The sequence below is a fragment of the Lepus europaeus genome, chromosome 16 (genome assembly GCF_033115175.1).
Source record: "Lepus europaeus isolate LE1 chromosome 16, mLepTim1.pri, whole genome shotgun sequence".
Lineage (NCBI taxonomy): Eukaryota > Metazoa > Chordata > Mammalia > Lagomorpha > Leporidae > Lepus > Lepus europaeus.
Genome location: NC_084842.1, coordinates 49,770,109 through 49,784,513, shown reverse-complemented (window position 1 = coordinate 49,784,513; position 14,405 = coordinate 49,770,109). Strand labels below are relative to the sequence as shown.

Sequence of the window (14,405 nt, the reverse complement as noted above, 5' to 3'; positions counted from 1 at the left end):
CATGCAAAAGCCTGAGAAAGAGAACTTAGGAAAGAACTAACAATATCTAACAATATCAAGTACGAATACCAACACTAACAGCATTCCCACTGAACATCGAACAAGTGATGAAACTTGTGTTTATTAAGAAAAGACACCCTAATAAAACAGAGAGAACTTAAATCATTGTAATATAGACATGGTAACAGTATATTCCTGGAAATCATAGGAAATTGACCAAAACACTATCAGGAGAAAATACAGGTATCAAATAGATTATAATAAACTGGTTATTTTGGTTTTTGGTTTGCATATGGTTCCTCTTTGCTATCGGCCAACATTTACAAGTTTTCAGTGTATTTAGGGGACCGAGAAACAGAAATTACATTTCTCAGGTTTCCTTCCTATGTGACTGCCAATTATATTCTGCAGTTACTGGCAGCAACCAGTAGTTGTGGTAAAAGCATTAATGGTAAGGGGATTCAAGGCTCCAGCAACTTAAGCTAGGGGACCATGCCTGGTCACGGTAACGCCTCTTTGGCAGATCCTCAAGTAACAGCAATTGCATCTCAACCAGCATGGCAACAGGGAAGGTCTTGCTGGTTCTAACCCAAAGGCCTACAGAATGTAATAGGCAGAATTAAGAATTTTGGCATCTTTTGCTTCTCCACCGACCCTGTCTTATCCCTGTTCTCTCCCTTCCAACTCCCACGCTGTAAATTTCTTTTTAGTGAAATACTTGGAGTAGCAGCTGTTTACCTGATTGCTTTTTACAAACTGGCCACAAATGGTAGCAAAATCAGCAATTATAAAATTAATCTATTGTGTATTAAATAATTTTAACCAATGGAAAATCATAATAGAAAAAAATTAACTCACAATAGAAAAATCACATAATAAACACAGAATCATTCCTAGAATCTATATGAAGAAAGTAGAATATATAGTACAAAGTCATGAGTAATCGTGAATAAAAAACTTGTTAGGAATATTGTTCAAAACTGAAATTCTTTCTCTTTTTTAAAGATTTATTTATTTTACTTGAAAGTCACAGTTACACAGAGAGAGAAGGAGAGGCAGAGAGAGAGAGAGAGAGAGAGAGAGAGAGAGAGTTCTTCCATCCACTGGTTCACTCCACTCCCCAATTGGCCGCAATGGCCAGAGATGAGCCGATCCGAAGCCAAGAGCCAGGAGTCCCTTCCAGGTCTCCCACACGGGTTCAGAGGACCAAGGACTTGGGTCATCTTCTACTGCCTTCCCAGGCCATAGCAGAGAGCTGGATCGGAAGTGGAGCAGCCGGGACTCGAACCAGCACCCATATGGGATGCTGGCACTGCAGGTGGTGGCTTTACCCACCACGCCACAGTGCCAGCCCCCAGAAATTCTTTCTAATTGAACCTATAAATTCAAACTCTAATCAAAATCAAGAAAAGGTATTTCTTTTTATTTTAGCAATAACAAAATTATTCAATGTATCTTGAAGAATACCCAAGGAAACAGTTGTACATAAATATAATGAAAATAAGCTTGGATTATTATTATCTTCAAATGTCAAAATAATTTAGGGGCAAGTGTTTGATGCAGCAGTTAAAATGCTACTTGGTACATCCATATCCAATATCAGAGTGCCTGGGGTCAAGCTCAGGCTCTGCTTCTGATTCCAGCTTCCTGTTAATGCACATTCTGAGAGGCAGTGAGTGATTTCTCATGTACTTGGATCCCTGTCATCCACATGGGAGACTCGGATTGAGTCCCAGACTCTTGGCTTTGACCTGACCCCGTCCCAGCTATTGTGGGCACTGAGGGAGTGAACCAGCTGAGCTGATGGAAGACTTCTCTCTCTCCCTCTCTCTCCCCTCTCCCTCTCTCACTCTAAAAAATCTTAAACTCCATAAAATATTTTATAGCTAATAAGTTCAGTAAAGTTATAGGATACAGAGTCAGCATACAAATATCTGTTGCAATTCTATACATTAACAACAGCCGCCAGGAAAGAGATTAAGAAAATAATACATTTCCTATAGTAAAAAGAATAAAATACTTTAAACTTAAGCAAGGATGTGAAAGAACATACACTAAAAAGTACACACACTTATGAAAGACATTAAGGAAGAACAACAAGTGGAAAGACATCCTGTATTCATGGGTTGAAAGACTTTCCCCGGCGCCGCCGCTCAATAGGCTAATCCTTCACCTGCGGCACCGGCACACCGGGTTCTAGTCCCGGTCAGGGCACCAGATTCTGTCCCGGTTGCCCGTCTTCCAGGCCAGCTCTCTGCTATGGCCCGGGAGTGCAGTGGAGGATGGCCCAAGTGCTTGGGCCCTGCACCCCATGGGAGACCAGGAGAATCACCTGGCTCCTGGCTTCGGATTAGCGCGGTGCGCCAGCCTCAGCACGCCGGCCGCGGCGGCCATTGGAGGGTGAACCAATGGCAAAAGGAAGACCTTTCTCTCTGTCTCTCTCTCTGTCCACTCTGCCTGTCAAAAAAAAAAGACTTTCTATTATTGAAGTGTCTGTACTAGCTAGGGAAATTTACGGATTGTATGCAGTCCTTTTGGAAATCTCACTGGCATTCTTCACAGAAATAGAAAAGGCAATCCTAACATTTGAATGGAACCACAAAAGACACTGAATAGCGAAAGCGATCTTGAGCAAGAACAAAGTTGGATGCACCAAATTTTCTGATTTCAAATTTTATTACAAAGCTACAAAATAAAAACAGCATTGACACTGGCATAAAAAATAAACACATAGGCCAATGGAGCAGAAGAGAGTCGAGAAAAAAAAAACCCACAGATGTATGGTCAACTGACCTTTGACAAGGGTGCAAAAAATACAGTGTTTGGAAAACTGAATATTACATCCAAAAGAGGGAAATTGGGCACTTAGCCTACACCATACACAAAAATCAACTCAAAATGAATGAGAGACTCATAGACCTGAAATTGCAAAACTCCTAGAAGAAAACACTAGGGTTGGGAGAAGCCTCCTTGTGTTTGTATTGACAATAATTTCCACTTTTAAACTGAAAACAGTGATTTGGGAAGCACCTATAAGGCTCAAGGAGAAATTGAAAATTCTAAGAAAGTACAAGCTATAGTTTCCAAAAAAAGTCAGGAAATGGTTGCAAATCAGTTTTTCTAAATCACTGTAATGAAATACCTGAGGTAGGCTAACTTTATAAAGAAAAACTATTTATTTATTTTGGCTTGGGATTCTAGAGATGCAAAGTCTGGGGGCCTCACCTGGTGCCAGCCGTTCTGCTGGCAGAGTCCCCAAGCGCACAGCCCATCACATGGCCAGAGACAGGGGGCTCACCTGGGTTGGTATGTGTCGGTCTGGTCTTCCTCCCTCCTACAAAGACATCAAGATTGAAGCATGGACGCTCTTAGCTGATGACCTAATCTAACCCTGAGCACTTGCCAAAGACCCTGCCTCTAAATATTATATATAGTCAGATCACGTCTCCACCCTCTTCATACCTCCCGATTAAATTTCAACACACGAACCCTTGAGGGACATTCAAGCTGTATCCAAACCAAAGCAATTACTGTTAGGATGATGGTATTCTTGGGGTCAAATGACTGAGGAATGTAAGGAAATATCCATGGTCCAAAAGAGAGTGGACAGGAAACCAAAGTGGGGTGTTGTGGCTGATAGGATCCTGCACATACCTTAGCTGCTTTCTCATTGTGAGGATGCGGCCTTGGCATGGCAGGTGCCGTGAGGACTCTGCATCCTGGATGGGCACCAGTGCCTGTCCTGGCTGCTCCACTTCCCATCGAGCTCCTGCGAATGCGCTGACGCGCCAAGTACTTGACCCTGACCCACATGAGACCCAGATGGAGTTCCAGGTTCCTGGATTTCGCCTGGTCTAGGTCTGGCCATTGCAGCCATTTGGAGAGTGAATTAGTGGATGGAAGATTCTCTCTCTTGCTTTCTCTCTCAAAGAAAATACAGATAGAGAGAGGGAGAGACAGAAAGATCTTCCATCTGCTGATTCACTCCCCAAATGGCCACAGTGGCCAGAGCTGGACCCATCCAAAGCCAGGAGCCAGGCGCTTCTTCAGGTCTCCCACATGGGTGCAGAGGCCCAAGCACTTGGACCATCTTCTACTGAAGATGAACCGGCACCCATATGGGATGCCGGTGCTACAGATGGAGGCTTAGCCTACAATGCCACAGTGCGGGCCCCATAAATAAATGTTTAAAAAGAAGGGGAGGATGAGGAGAAACAGCAGCAGCAGCAGAAGCAGAAGCAGATGAAGCAGCAGCAGCAGATGTGGCTTTCATCCTGAGTACCCCAGAGAGGGAACTAAGACCCAAATCACTCTGACCCTGTCTCTCTCACTCTCAATGAATGATATTCTTTATTTAGCAGAAGCAACCTGAGGAAGATTCTCCATTTCCCACCACCAAGTCTGCTCCCCTGTTTATCTCTACTCATAACTCCACCTTCTCTGAGTTAAGGTTAATCCCTGCACTTGTACATCAGATTCCTCCTCCCTCACTTTTTAAAATGTCACTTCTGAAATTAAATATTCTCTCTTGCATCATGAATCTCTCTCTTTTTTTTTAAAGAGATCTTTATTTCGTTTTTTTAAAAAAGATTTATTTATTTATTTGAAAGACAGAGTTACAGAGAGGCAGAGGCAGAGAGAGAGAGACAGACAGGTCTTTCATCCGTTGGTTCACTCCCCTAATGACCGCAGGCCGGAGCTGGGCTGATTCGAAGCCAGGAGCCAGGAGCTTCTTCCAGGTCTCCCACGTGGGTGCAAGGGCCCAAGGACTTGGGCCATCCTCTGCTGCTTTCTCAGGCCATAGAAGAGAGCTGAATCAGAGGTGGAGCAGCTGGGACTTGAACCAACACCCAAATGGGATGCCGGCACCGCAGGTGGCGGCTTAACCAGCTACCCCACAGCATCGTCCCCGTGCATCATGAATCTCTACCTGCAATTAATCATTCTCGTTAGGCAGAAATATGTAGTCAAATAGCTCGTTCAAAACTCTGTGCCTTGCCAGCTACTGCCTCACTTATCCATTGTCTTTGCAGAAGTCATCGTTTGTTCTTATTCTCTGTCTCTGTCTCCACTTCTCAAATTCTCTTATCATCTTCTGTGAAGTGAGTCTTTATTGTTATTTTCAGTTTGTTTTGATAAACTTCCAACATTAAAAATACCAAGTAAGTAATATGTGTAATATGATTGTCTTCTCTTTTCAAAGCCAGTTTCTTTTTTAAGACTGGATGTCCTGCAGCATTACATAATTGCAGAATGAAGTGCAAAGCAAATGAATTTGCAGCTCGATATTGTGCCGACTGGAGCATCTGCTGCAGAGAGAAGGTGGAAAAGAAGAAAAAAAAAAAGGTGGTGAAACGTCTAATCCATCTTCTTCAGACTCCAGGAAGAGAAAACTGAAAATGCTTAAAATTCTCTTATTTATCTAAGAACAATTATTATGATGGATAAAAGAGAACTCATCACAATTGCATGTTTAGGGGATCAGGTCAAAATAAATTTCATAAAGGCTTGCATTCTTTTTGTGTGTACACTTACACATTCACTTCATCGGTGAATACCCACAACTCCATTGTTGCTTCACCTGTAATATTCTATCCCAGCCCTACCTCTTGCTAAATGTTTGACTTTGGGCCAGCTATTTATGCTGTATCTCTCAGTTTCCTGTCTGTAAATGACATGACAATACTGCCCAGATTGTGGTATTGTGAGAATTATATGGGTCGGTAAAGGTGTTAAGTAGCACTTTCCCCTACTGCAAGCATATGTCAGTGTTAGCTATAATTGTATGGGACCAGAGAGTCTGATCTATCCTATTGCTTTTTGGAATTTGCTGAATCATTCTTAGTTCCTAAGAAGCAGTTTATATGTGCTGAAATGTCACTGGCTTTGAAAACAAATATGTTTTTATATTTTATTTAGTGTTCTTTATTAATATTTTAAGTTACATATTTGCAAGGTATGGGGTGATCATTCAATACATGTATACAATATGTGTTGATCAAATCAGGGTGATTAGGTTTCCATGTCCTTGTCCTTACCTTATTTTTGTTTAAAGATTTATTTATTTATTTGAAAGTCAGAGTTGCACAGAGAGAGAGAGGGGTCTTCCCTCTGGTGGTTCACTCCCCAGATGACCGCAACGGCCGGAGCTGTGCCGATCTAAAGCCAGGAGCCAGGAGCTTCTTCCAGGTCTCCCACATGGGTGCAGGGACCCAAGGACTTGGGCCATCTTCTACTGCCTTCCCAGGCCATAGAAGAGAGCTGGATCAGAAGTGGAGCACCCGGAACTCAAACCGGCGCCCATATGGGATGCCGGCACTGCAGGTGGTGGCTTTACCCACTACACCACAGCTCCAGCCCCCTTACCTTATTTTTGAAGCCTTTGATTTCCTCTCTTCTAGTTATTCAGAAGATATATATGAGATTATTGCAAACTACCTCTTGTTGTCTATTCAATTGTTGATAGGCCTCTAGGTTGATTGCGTATCTTAGCTGTTGTGTATGGAGTGACAATAAACATGAGAGTGTAGATATCTCTTTGGCATACTGATGTCATTGCACACACACACACACACACTCACACATCAGGTATATGTATGTATGTATCTCCAGAGGTAGGATAGCTGAATCATACCATAGATCTATTTTCACTTTATTGAGGAAATCCATGCTGCTTTCCATGGTAGCTCTACTAATCGACATTCCCACCCACAATGCTCAAGAGTTTCCTTTTCTCCATAGCCTCATTAGCAGCTGTTACATTTGTCTCTTTGATAATAGCCAATCCGAGCCAGATGATCTCCACCATCTGTTAATGTAACATTATCCCACTTCAGTGAGCTAGGACTTGAACACTCGTGGTGGAGTTGGAAAACAAAGAGAAGATGCAGGATGAGTTTCCGAAGTAAGGTTGTTCGGGTTCATTGGCCATATGACACGATGAGGAGGTATGAGAAATGGTACTGAGATTCCAACAATGATGAAGACATAGAGGCAAGGAAGTTTGCTAATCTAGAATTAGAAGAGGAAGAAGGTTGAGTGCCAGGGTGGCTTGGAGACAGTCAATAAAGAGATGTTTGTGAGTAACAGAGTTAAGGCATGTAAGGGATATGAGTGTCAGTTCACCAAGCACGTTTACAAAAGTGGAGGTTTACTTGCTTATAAATTAATTCCCATTGTGAACTTCATTCTAACTGGTCACAAAAACTTAATTTAGTCAATTCGGAGTTAGTCATCTTCAACCAATATTACTTTTATGTTCCAGAGGAGATACACAGTGCAATAGTATCTGGGTGAGCATTGATAATGCTAACATGACTAAAACATCCTGATTTTCAGGTGATCTTACCAATCCAGGTGCAACTGTTGAGTTGCCTCTTACTCTTATTCTCAATAAAATTCCTGGGGCCAACACTGTGGTGTAGTGGGTAAAGCCGCTGCCTACAGTGCCAGTATCCCATGTGGGCTCTGGTTTTTTTTTTGTTTTTTGTTTTTGTTTTTTTTTTTTTTTTTTTGACAGGCAGTTAGACAGAGAGAGAGAGAGAGAGAGAGAGAGAGAGAGAGAAAGGTCTTCCTTCCGTTGGCTCACCCCCCAAATGGCCGCTACGGCTGGCACGCTGTGCCGATCCGAAGCCAGGAGCCAGGTGCTTCCTCCTGATCTCCCATGCAGGTGCAGGGCCCAAGGACCTGGGCCATTCTCCACTGCACTCCTGGGCCACACCAGAGAGCTGGACAGGAAGAGGAGCAACTGGGACTAGAACCCTGTGTGCCGGGCGCCGTAGGTGGAGGATTAGCCAAGTGAGCCGCGGCGCCAGCCGGGCACTGGTTCTAATCCTGGCTGCTCCACTTCCAATCCAGCTTTCTGCTATGGCCTAGGAAAGCAGTGGAAGATGGCCCAAGTCCTTGGGCCCCTGCACCTGCATGGGAGACCCGGAAGAAGCTCCTGGCTCCTGGCTTCGGATTGGCCCAGCTCCAGATGTTGTGGCCAACTGGGGAGTGAACCATCAGATGGAAGACCTCTTTCTCTTTCTCTCTCTCTCTCTCTCTGTCTCTCTCTGTGTCTCTCTCTGTCTCTCTCTCTCTGCGTCTCTCTCTGTCTCTCTCTCTCTGCCTCTGCTGCTCTCTGTGTGTAACTCTTTCAAATAAATAAATAAATAAATAAATCCTTTTAAAAAATAAAATTCCTAAAGCTCTTAGGTGCAATGTGTTACTCTGCTACTTCATGTGCATTCTAGGTCATCAGGTGGGAACAGCAAGGTTTCACTACCTTTGTGTGGCCCTGAGTCATTCAATAATTTTACTCCCACCCCTTCCCACTGGGAGAACCTATGTGAGGGAAGGGAAGCTGAAACTCTGAGGTTGTCTCCGATCTATTGACTGAAGAAGGCAGTGCGACAGATGCTATGTGTAGTCTGGCCACCCAATTCTCCCCCACTTCTTGTTACCCCAATCCCAGGATAGGAGAAGAAACAATCACCCCTCCCAGCCAAGCTGCCCTTCTTCCTTCACCCCTACATTCTCCCTCTGCCCCAACTCCATTCAGTGCAGACTTCAGAGCAGTGATCAGGCTGTTGATCTCTCTCCTCCAAAATCTATCACAAACCACGAATCCAAGCGCTCCTTCCAATGCCCAGTGAAAACATAGTCTCTGAAATGCAGAAGCCTGCTCGTGGCTTCTCTGTTTTTGAGGACAAGAAGTATACATTGTGTACATAGAATATAAGCACGAACTAAGTTTTTTAGACTTTTGAAAATTAAAAAAAAGCAGTTGAAATGTTTAAATGTTCTTAAAAGTGATGAAGATCTAACAAATTAGTAAGAAAATTCTCGAACAAAATCTAGAAGCATGGTAGACAGTCTCTCAGAGGGACCCCAGAGATCCCTGCTTCGTAGGTATTTAAGCATTTATGTGATCATCTCCCCTGGAATAAAGGACACCTTAGTGAATTACTTCACATGGACAGAACGTAGCAGAAGTAATGGGATGTCACTAGAGAAACCAGAGGAAAGATGTGCCTTCTCATTCCATAAGGCCAACAGGTTTGACACAGAAACTCCAAGGACAATGTGAGAAAGGAAATTTCAGGCCCATTTCACTCATAAATACACATGCAAAAATTCTAACAAAATAACAAATTAATCCAGCAATATAAAAAAGCATCAAAATTCACTTATTGCCGAATTGGAAGATTAGCTCTAATATTCTAAGCCCAATCAATGAAATTTGGCACAAGTCTTAGGGTTGCCTCAGAAGCAAACTTCCAGACAAAGAGTCAAGAAAATAATTTATTTGCAGTGTGATCCTAGAGAGTACCAATAAGAGAATTGGAAAATGCAATACCGAAGGGAATGAAGCAAAGCTAACAAGTTGTGTTGTCAAGTCAATGGCCACTGTGGGCAACTGGGGCTCAATCTCTGTGGGAACCCCATGAGACAATGCAGAATCCACCTCAGAAGTATCCCAAAGAAGGGATAAACCTTCTGGGTATCTACCTGAGCCACCAATAATTCATTGTATTTTTAAAATTTATTTGTCAGACTGAGAGAGATCTCCCATCTTCTGATTCACTCCCCTGATGACTGCAATGGTTGGGGAAGAGCCAGGGCTGAAACAGGGTTCTGGGAACACAACCCAGGCTACCCATGTGGGTGGTAAGGGACCCAGTTACTTGAACCATCATCACTGCCTCCCAGGGTTTGGAGTCAGGAGCCAGAGACAGAAATGGAACCCAGTTACTCTGATACAGGACGTGGATATCTTAACTGCTAGGCTAAATGCCTACTCCCTACATCATTCATTATCTCCTTAAATTTAAATTTCCTTAAATTTCCTTAGGTTGGGGAGTAGAGAGTGATGATCCCATGGGACGTACCATCAACTTGCCCCTTTGAGTGAAATCTCATGCTCTCCAGTTGACTTCAATATTTGCAGTTTATTGCATGTCACGTATGCCTTAATAAGGATTTTTAAACAGTGACGATTATTTAAAATTACTTTGATGATGGCCGGCGCCGCGGCTCACTAGGCTAATCCTCCGCCTTGTGGCGCCGGCACACCAGGTTCTAGTCCCGGTCGGGGCACCGATCCTGTCCTGGTTGCCCCTCTTCCAGGCCAGCTCTCTGCTGTGGCCAGGGAGTGCAGTGGAGGATGGCCCAAGTGCTTGGGCCCTGCACCCCATGAGAGACCAGGAGAAGCACCTGGCTCCTGCCATCGGATCGGCGCAGTGCGGCGGCCATTGGAGGGTGAACCAACGGTAAAAGGAAGACCTTTATCTCTGTCTCTCTCTCACTGTCCACTCTGCCTGTCAAAAAAAAAAAAATTACTTTGATGGAATATTGTGCATCATTCAAAATACTATTTACAAAGAGTTACAAAGACATTCACATACACATACACACATAAATATATAGTCAGAGCACCTAATTACAAAAATAGTGAGTTTGTGACCATGTGAAACAAACCATCAAAAAACAAACTAGGCATAGACAAAACTTTATTAAGAAACACACACAAGTGGTCTCTGAGAGACAGGGCTCCAGTATAACAACTCTTTCTCTGTCACTTTCAATATCTCATGAATCTTCTAAAAGTAGTATTTTATTTTTTGTAAGAGAGGAGTAAAAAGTGAGCAAAAAAATATGTATTGCTCATTTGAGACAGAGAAGGCCTGTAGCCCTCAGGCCTCCGTTAGTGCATCTGTTAAACCCAGCTGGGGGATGGTGCCTCTGTCAATGGGAAAAGCTGTCCAACAGGAAAAGGCTGTCAGTTCTGTTCGCAGATGAGCTGCCTCGGGGGTGTTCAGCGCAGCCTGTCTGTCTGGAGCAGAGCATGTCCTCAGCTGCGAGGTTGTGCAGGACCTCCCCTTTCCCCCTGTCCTCTGCTGCCCAGGGTCAGACTCTGCCTCCAGCCCCTTCGGCGGAAGTTTGCAGCCATGAAGCCTCTCCTCATCGTGTCTGTCCTTCTGTTCTTCTGGAACGCAGCCCTGGCAGGTAAAATGGGAATCTTCCTGGTAGGGGAGGTGGGGCTTCAGTGAGGAGGTCCTGGTCAGAATGAGGAAAGGGGAAATCTCTTTAAGAGGGTGCAAAATGCTCACTTCACCCCAAAAGTTACCTTCAGCATGATGATAGTGCCAAATCCCACTCTTGAGTTTGCAATTTTATCACAAGAGTAGCAGGGCAGCAGTGACTCTGCCCAAGTTTTGGTTTATCATGAGCCTAGAAAGGAGAAGTTACCAATCACACTCTCTGATGGCTTCTTTGCTTTCTCATGAGCAAGCTAAACAGGATAGACAGGAATACAAAGCCAGCCTTTCAATGGATGTTGTCCCCTCCCTCTGATTGTTAGCTGATACTCTGGTTATTTTTCCCCAAAAAAAAATTGTGCTTAAAAGACTTGACTGTCACAGTTTCTTGGGTCTGCCTCTCTTGGAGCCTCCTCCTGGCTGCGGCAAGTGGAGGTTTCTGACTCAAATAAATCTTGTTTTGCTCATTGCCTTGTCCTCGTGGAAATTCTTCTTTCACGTAAGACAAGAACCGACATCGCTGTTTCACCCATAACACTTTGACTAGCAGTGCAGTTCTATGAAGCAACCTTATAAATGCACTCCCTCTGTGGGCCCTTTAATTTCCCAAGTAGAAAAACTGTCAACCAGCTTTGATGTCAGCAAAACTTGACCTTAACTCTTGGCTCCTGACTTGTTAGCACCATAGCTTTGGATAAAAGTCTGAGCTCCTCTGAGCTTTAGCTTCTTCATTTACAAAATGGAAATAATAACGCTTTTAACCTCAGAGTCTCACAGGATTAAATGGGAAAATGTGTAGACTATTCCGATGCACAATGGGAAAAGTATCCAACTCATGCTATCAATGCCACATCACATACTTTCATTAGAAATGCCCCACCTTGTTTTGCTACTGTTGTTTTCCCAAACTCAAGAACCCATCTGGGTATAACAGTCAGCATACAGTGCTAACACAATTTATTAAGCTTTCTAAGATATTGAAACTGCTTATAGCTAATTTAGTATCTGTGGCTCTTTTAGGTACCTGAGGAAGCAGATTGGAAACTGCTTGTTTCACGAGATCTACTGCACTTTCTGTGGTAGAAGAAACACCCAATCAGATGAGGTGGCCTCTAGGGAGAGCATGAGGGAAGCATGACTGACCTTGCACTCTGGCTTCACCATATCCTTTTCTGAGTGTAGAAATCTCATCTTGAGTTACTGAATCACTCCAAACCCTTTCGTCGTAAAGGCCCATCTGATTTTTCAGACTCCCTAAGTATTCTCTAGGCAGATGAACCAGATTTCAAGCTCATATGGCAACAAGTTGAATTAAGAACTGATAGGATCCAGGCCTCTTGAAGTTCTTGGTGGCATCAATTCTACCATGGTTGATGACAACTGATTCATGACCTCCTAATGATCAGCAGCTCCATTAGTCTACAATGTTCCATTCCATTGTCACATCCCTGGGAATGTCTTCTGTCACTATATAGACATGATAGTTTGTCTTCCCAACAGTGTTACAGATTCTCCTCTTGGGTTTCCATCTTGCCAACTAATTAATACTAACCCCTCCTTTCTCGTATAGGACAATTATCTTCAAGGGCATGTTGACTTAGATTAGGTATGTGTTGGCTTAATTTTCTATGGATGGCCAAATAACCACACTCTTTTCCTCTGAATGCCTTCTTTCATATGAACATTTATATTTGTCTATTCTAAGGGAGAGTATGTGTACAAAATTCAGAATTGACTTCACCTGTCTTCAAACTCACAAGACCATTCCATGTTGCAAACCCTGCACAGCACTTTTCATGTTTTCTCCTCTCAGATGTTCTGTGTTTCTTGTCTTTTTGTCTGGACTGAAAATTCAGTGACGTTAAGATCAAATTTACCTCAACAGTGCCTGATTCACTGGATTCATGAAAACCTGCTTGAGAATTAATAAATCCTAGTGAGTAAATAACTAAATATGTAAATAATTAAATATGGAAGGAATGACAATACATGCATAGCTAACTTATTCTTTGGCTCATATTGACTGAACAATTCAGGAAAACTTCCAAGTTACTAATTGTCTTACTGAGCTTGGGCTGCCATAGCAAAAAATTGCAAACTGAGCAGCCTAAATAAAATTTATTTTCTCCCTGTTCTAGAAACCAGAAGGTCCAAGATCAAGATCAATTGACTGATTAAGTTTCTGGTGAGGGCTTTTGTCCTGGTTTGTAGACAGCCATCTTCTTGCTATTTCCTCCACTTACAAGGCCGTCAATCCTACAGGATTAGGCTACCAATCTTACTGGTTTAGAAGATTACCATTATTATTTCATTTAAATTAAATTACCTCCAGAAAATGCCTATCTCCAAATAATATCACTTTGGTGTTAGGATTTCAAAATATGAATTTTTGAGAATGCAATTCAATCTGTCACTTTAATTTTTTTTCAAGTCACAGAGGCATTTAACTTGACCAAGCCTATTTGGAATTCTGTTGCATAAAAATTGAGGTAATAGTCATGCCCTAGTCCACAGAAGACCTGGAATGAATTGTCTTTCCTCCTAGGTTTGAACCCAGTATCATCAGAACTGCACAAGAAATGCTCTGAGAATGGTCTCTGCCGACTTGAGTGCTATGGGAGTGAAATGCTAGTGGCCTACTGTATGTTTCAGCTGGAATGCTGTGTCAGAGGAAACCCTGAGCCCTGACATGAGAAACTGGCCAATGCCTGTCGACTTGCAGCCCCTTGACCCTCCCATCCTTCAAAAAGCCGGATAATCGGGTTAAGCTACAGCACTGTGATGTGTCCCGGCCGAGTGGTTGGTATGTTTTCAGGAGCCGCTAGAACCTCATGATCTGGATTTGAAGAGGAAAGCTGCAGCCTTCTCAAACAGACTGAGGTGTCTCACGAAGACCACGTCTAGTGTATTTTCTCACTCGAAGTAATATCCATTGCTCTCCTCAGTGCCTGTTTCCCTTCTGAATCACAGAAAGGATGCCTTAATTCTGTGGCAAGCCTTCGGTAGAATCAATGTTTTACATCTAGGTATACACACTAGATACACCTTACACTCTGTAGAGGAATAGAGCTGAGTCAGTTTTAGCTGAGCCTGATGCTGAAGTTCTTGAAACAGGAGAAAAGCCATCTTGTGTTCTTACAAGGTACCTTCTCATTCACCTCCCTAGTTTCAGTTAAGCCTGGAACTTTCCATTTCTGCCCATAGTATCCAGCTACAGGCTATAAGACTGCCTGAGTATGGGTCAGTGTAAGGCCCATCTTCCCGCCTCTCTGGTTGGGTGCTGTAGGCCTAGTATCTAACACCACACTAATCTTGCTTTCTATACATCTGAGTGGTAAACTCTTTAAATCTATTTGGACTCGATTGTTTTCTTTGCCAGCCAAT

At 43.2% G+C, this 14,405-nt stretch overlaps 1 protein-coding gene across 1 annotated transcript; it reads left to right on the top strand.

Moving 5' to 3' along the window:
• Positions 1-10,931: 10,931 nt before the first annotated feature.
• On the top strand, positions 10,932-13,709 carry DEFB134 (defensin beta 134). The gene is made up of 2 exons (XM_062213633.1): positions 10,932-10,989; positions 13,567-13,709. Exons 1-2 carry the CDS (start codon positions 10,932-10,934, stop codon positions 13,707-13,709), a joined length of 201 nt encoding a protein of 66 aa, XP_062069617.1.
• Positions 13,710-14,405: the final 696 nt, after the last annotated feature.

Bases quoted from the DNA above. Each gene is read 5' to 3' on its own strand.
- DEFB134 (XM_062213633.1), top strand. From the start codon at position 10,932: ATGAAGCCTCTCCTCATCGTGTCTGTCCTTCTGTTCTTCTGGAACGCA. The intron at 10,990-13,566 runs GTAAAATGGGAA...CTTTCCTCCTAG, and splicing joins CTGGAACGCAGCCCTGGCAG to GTTTGAACCCAGTATCATCA.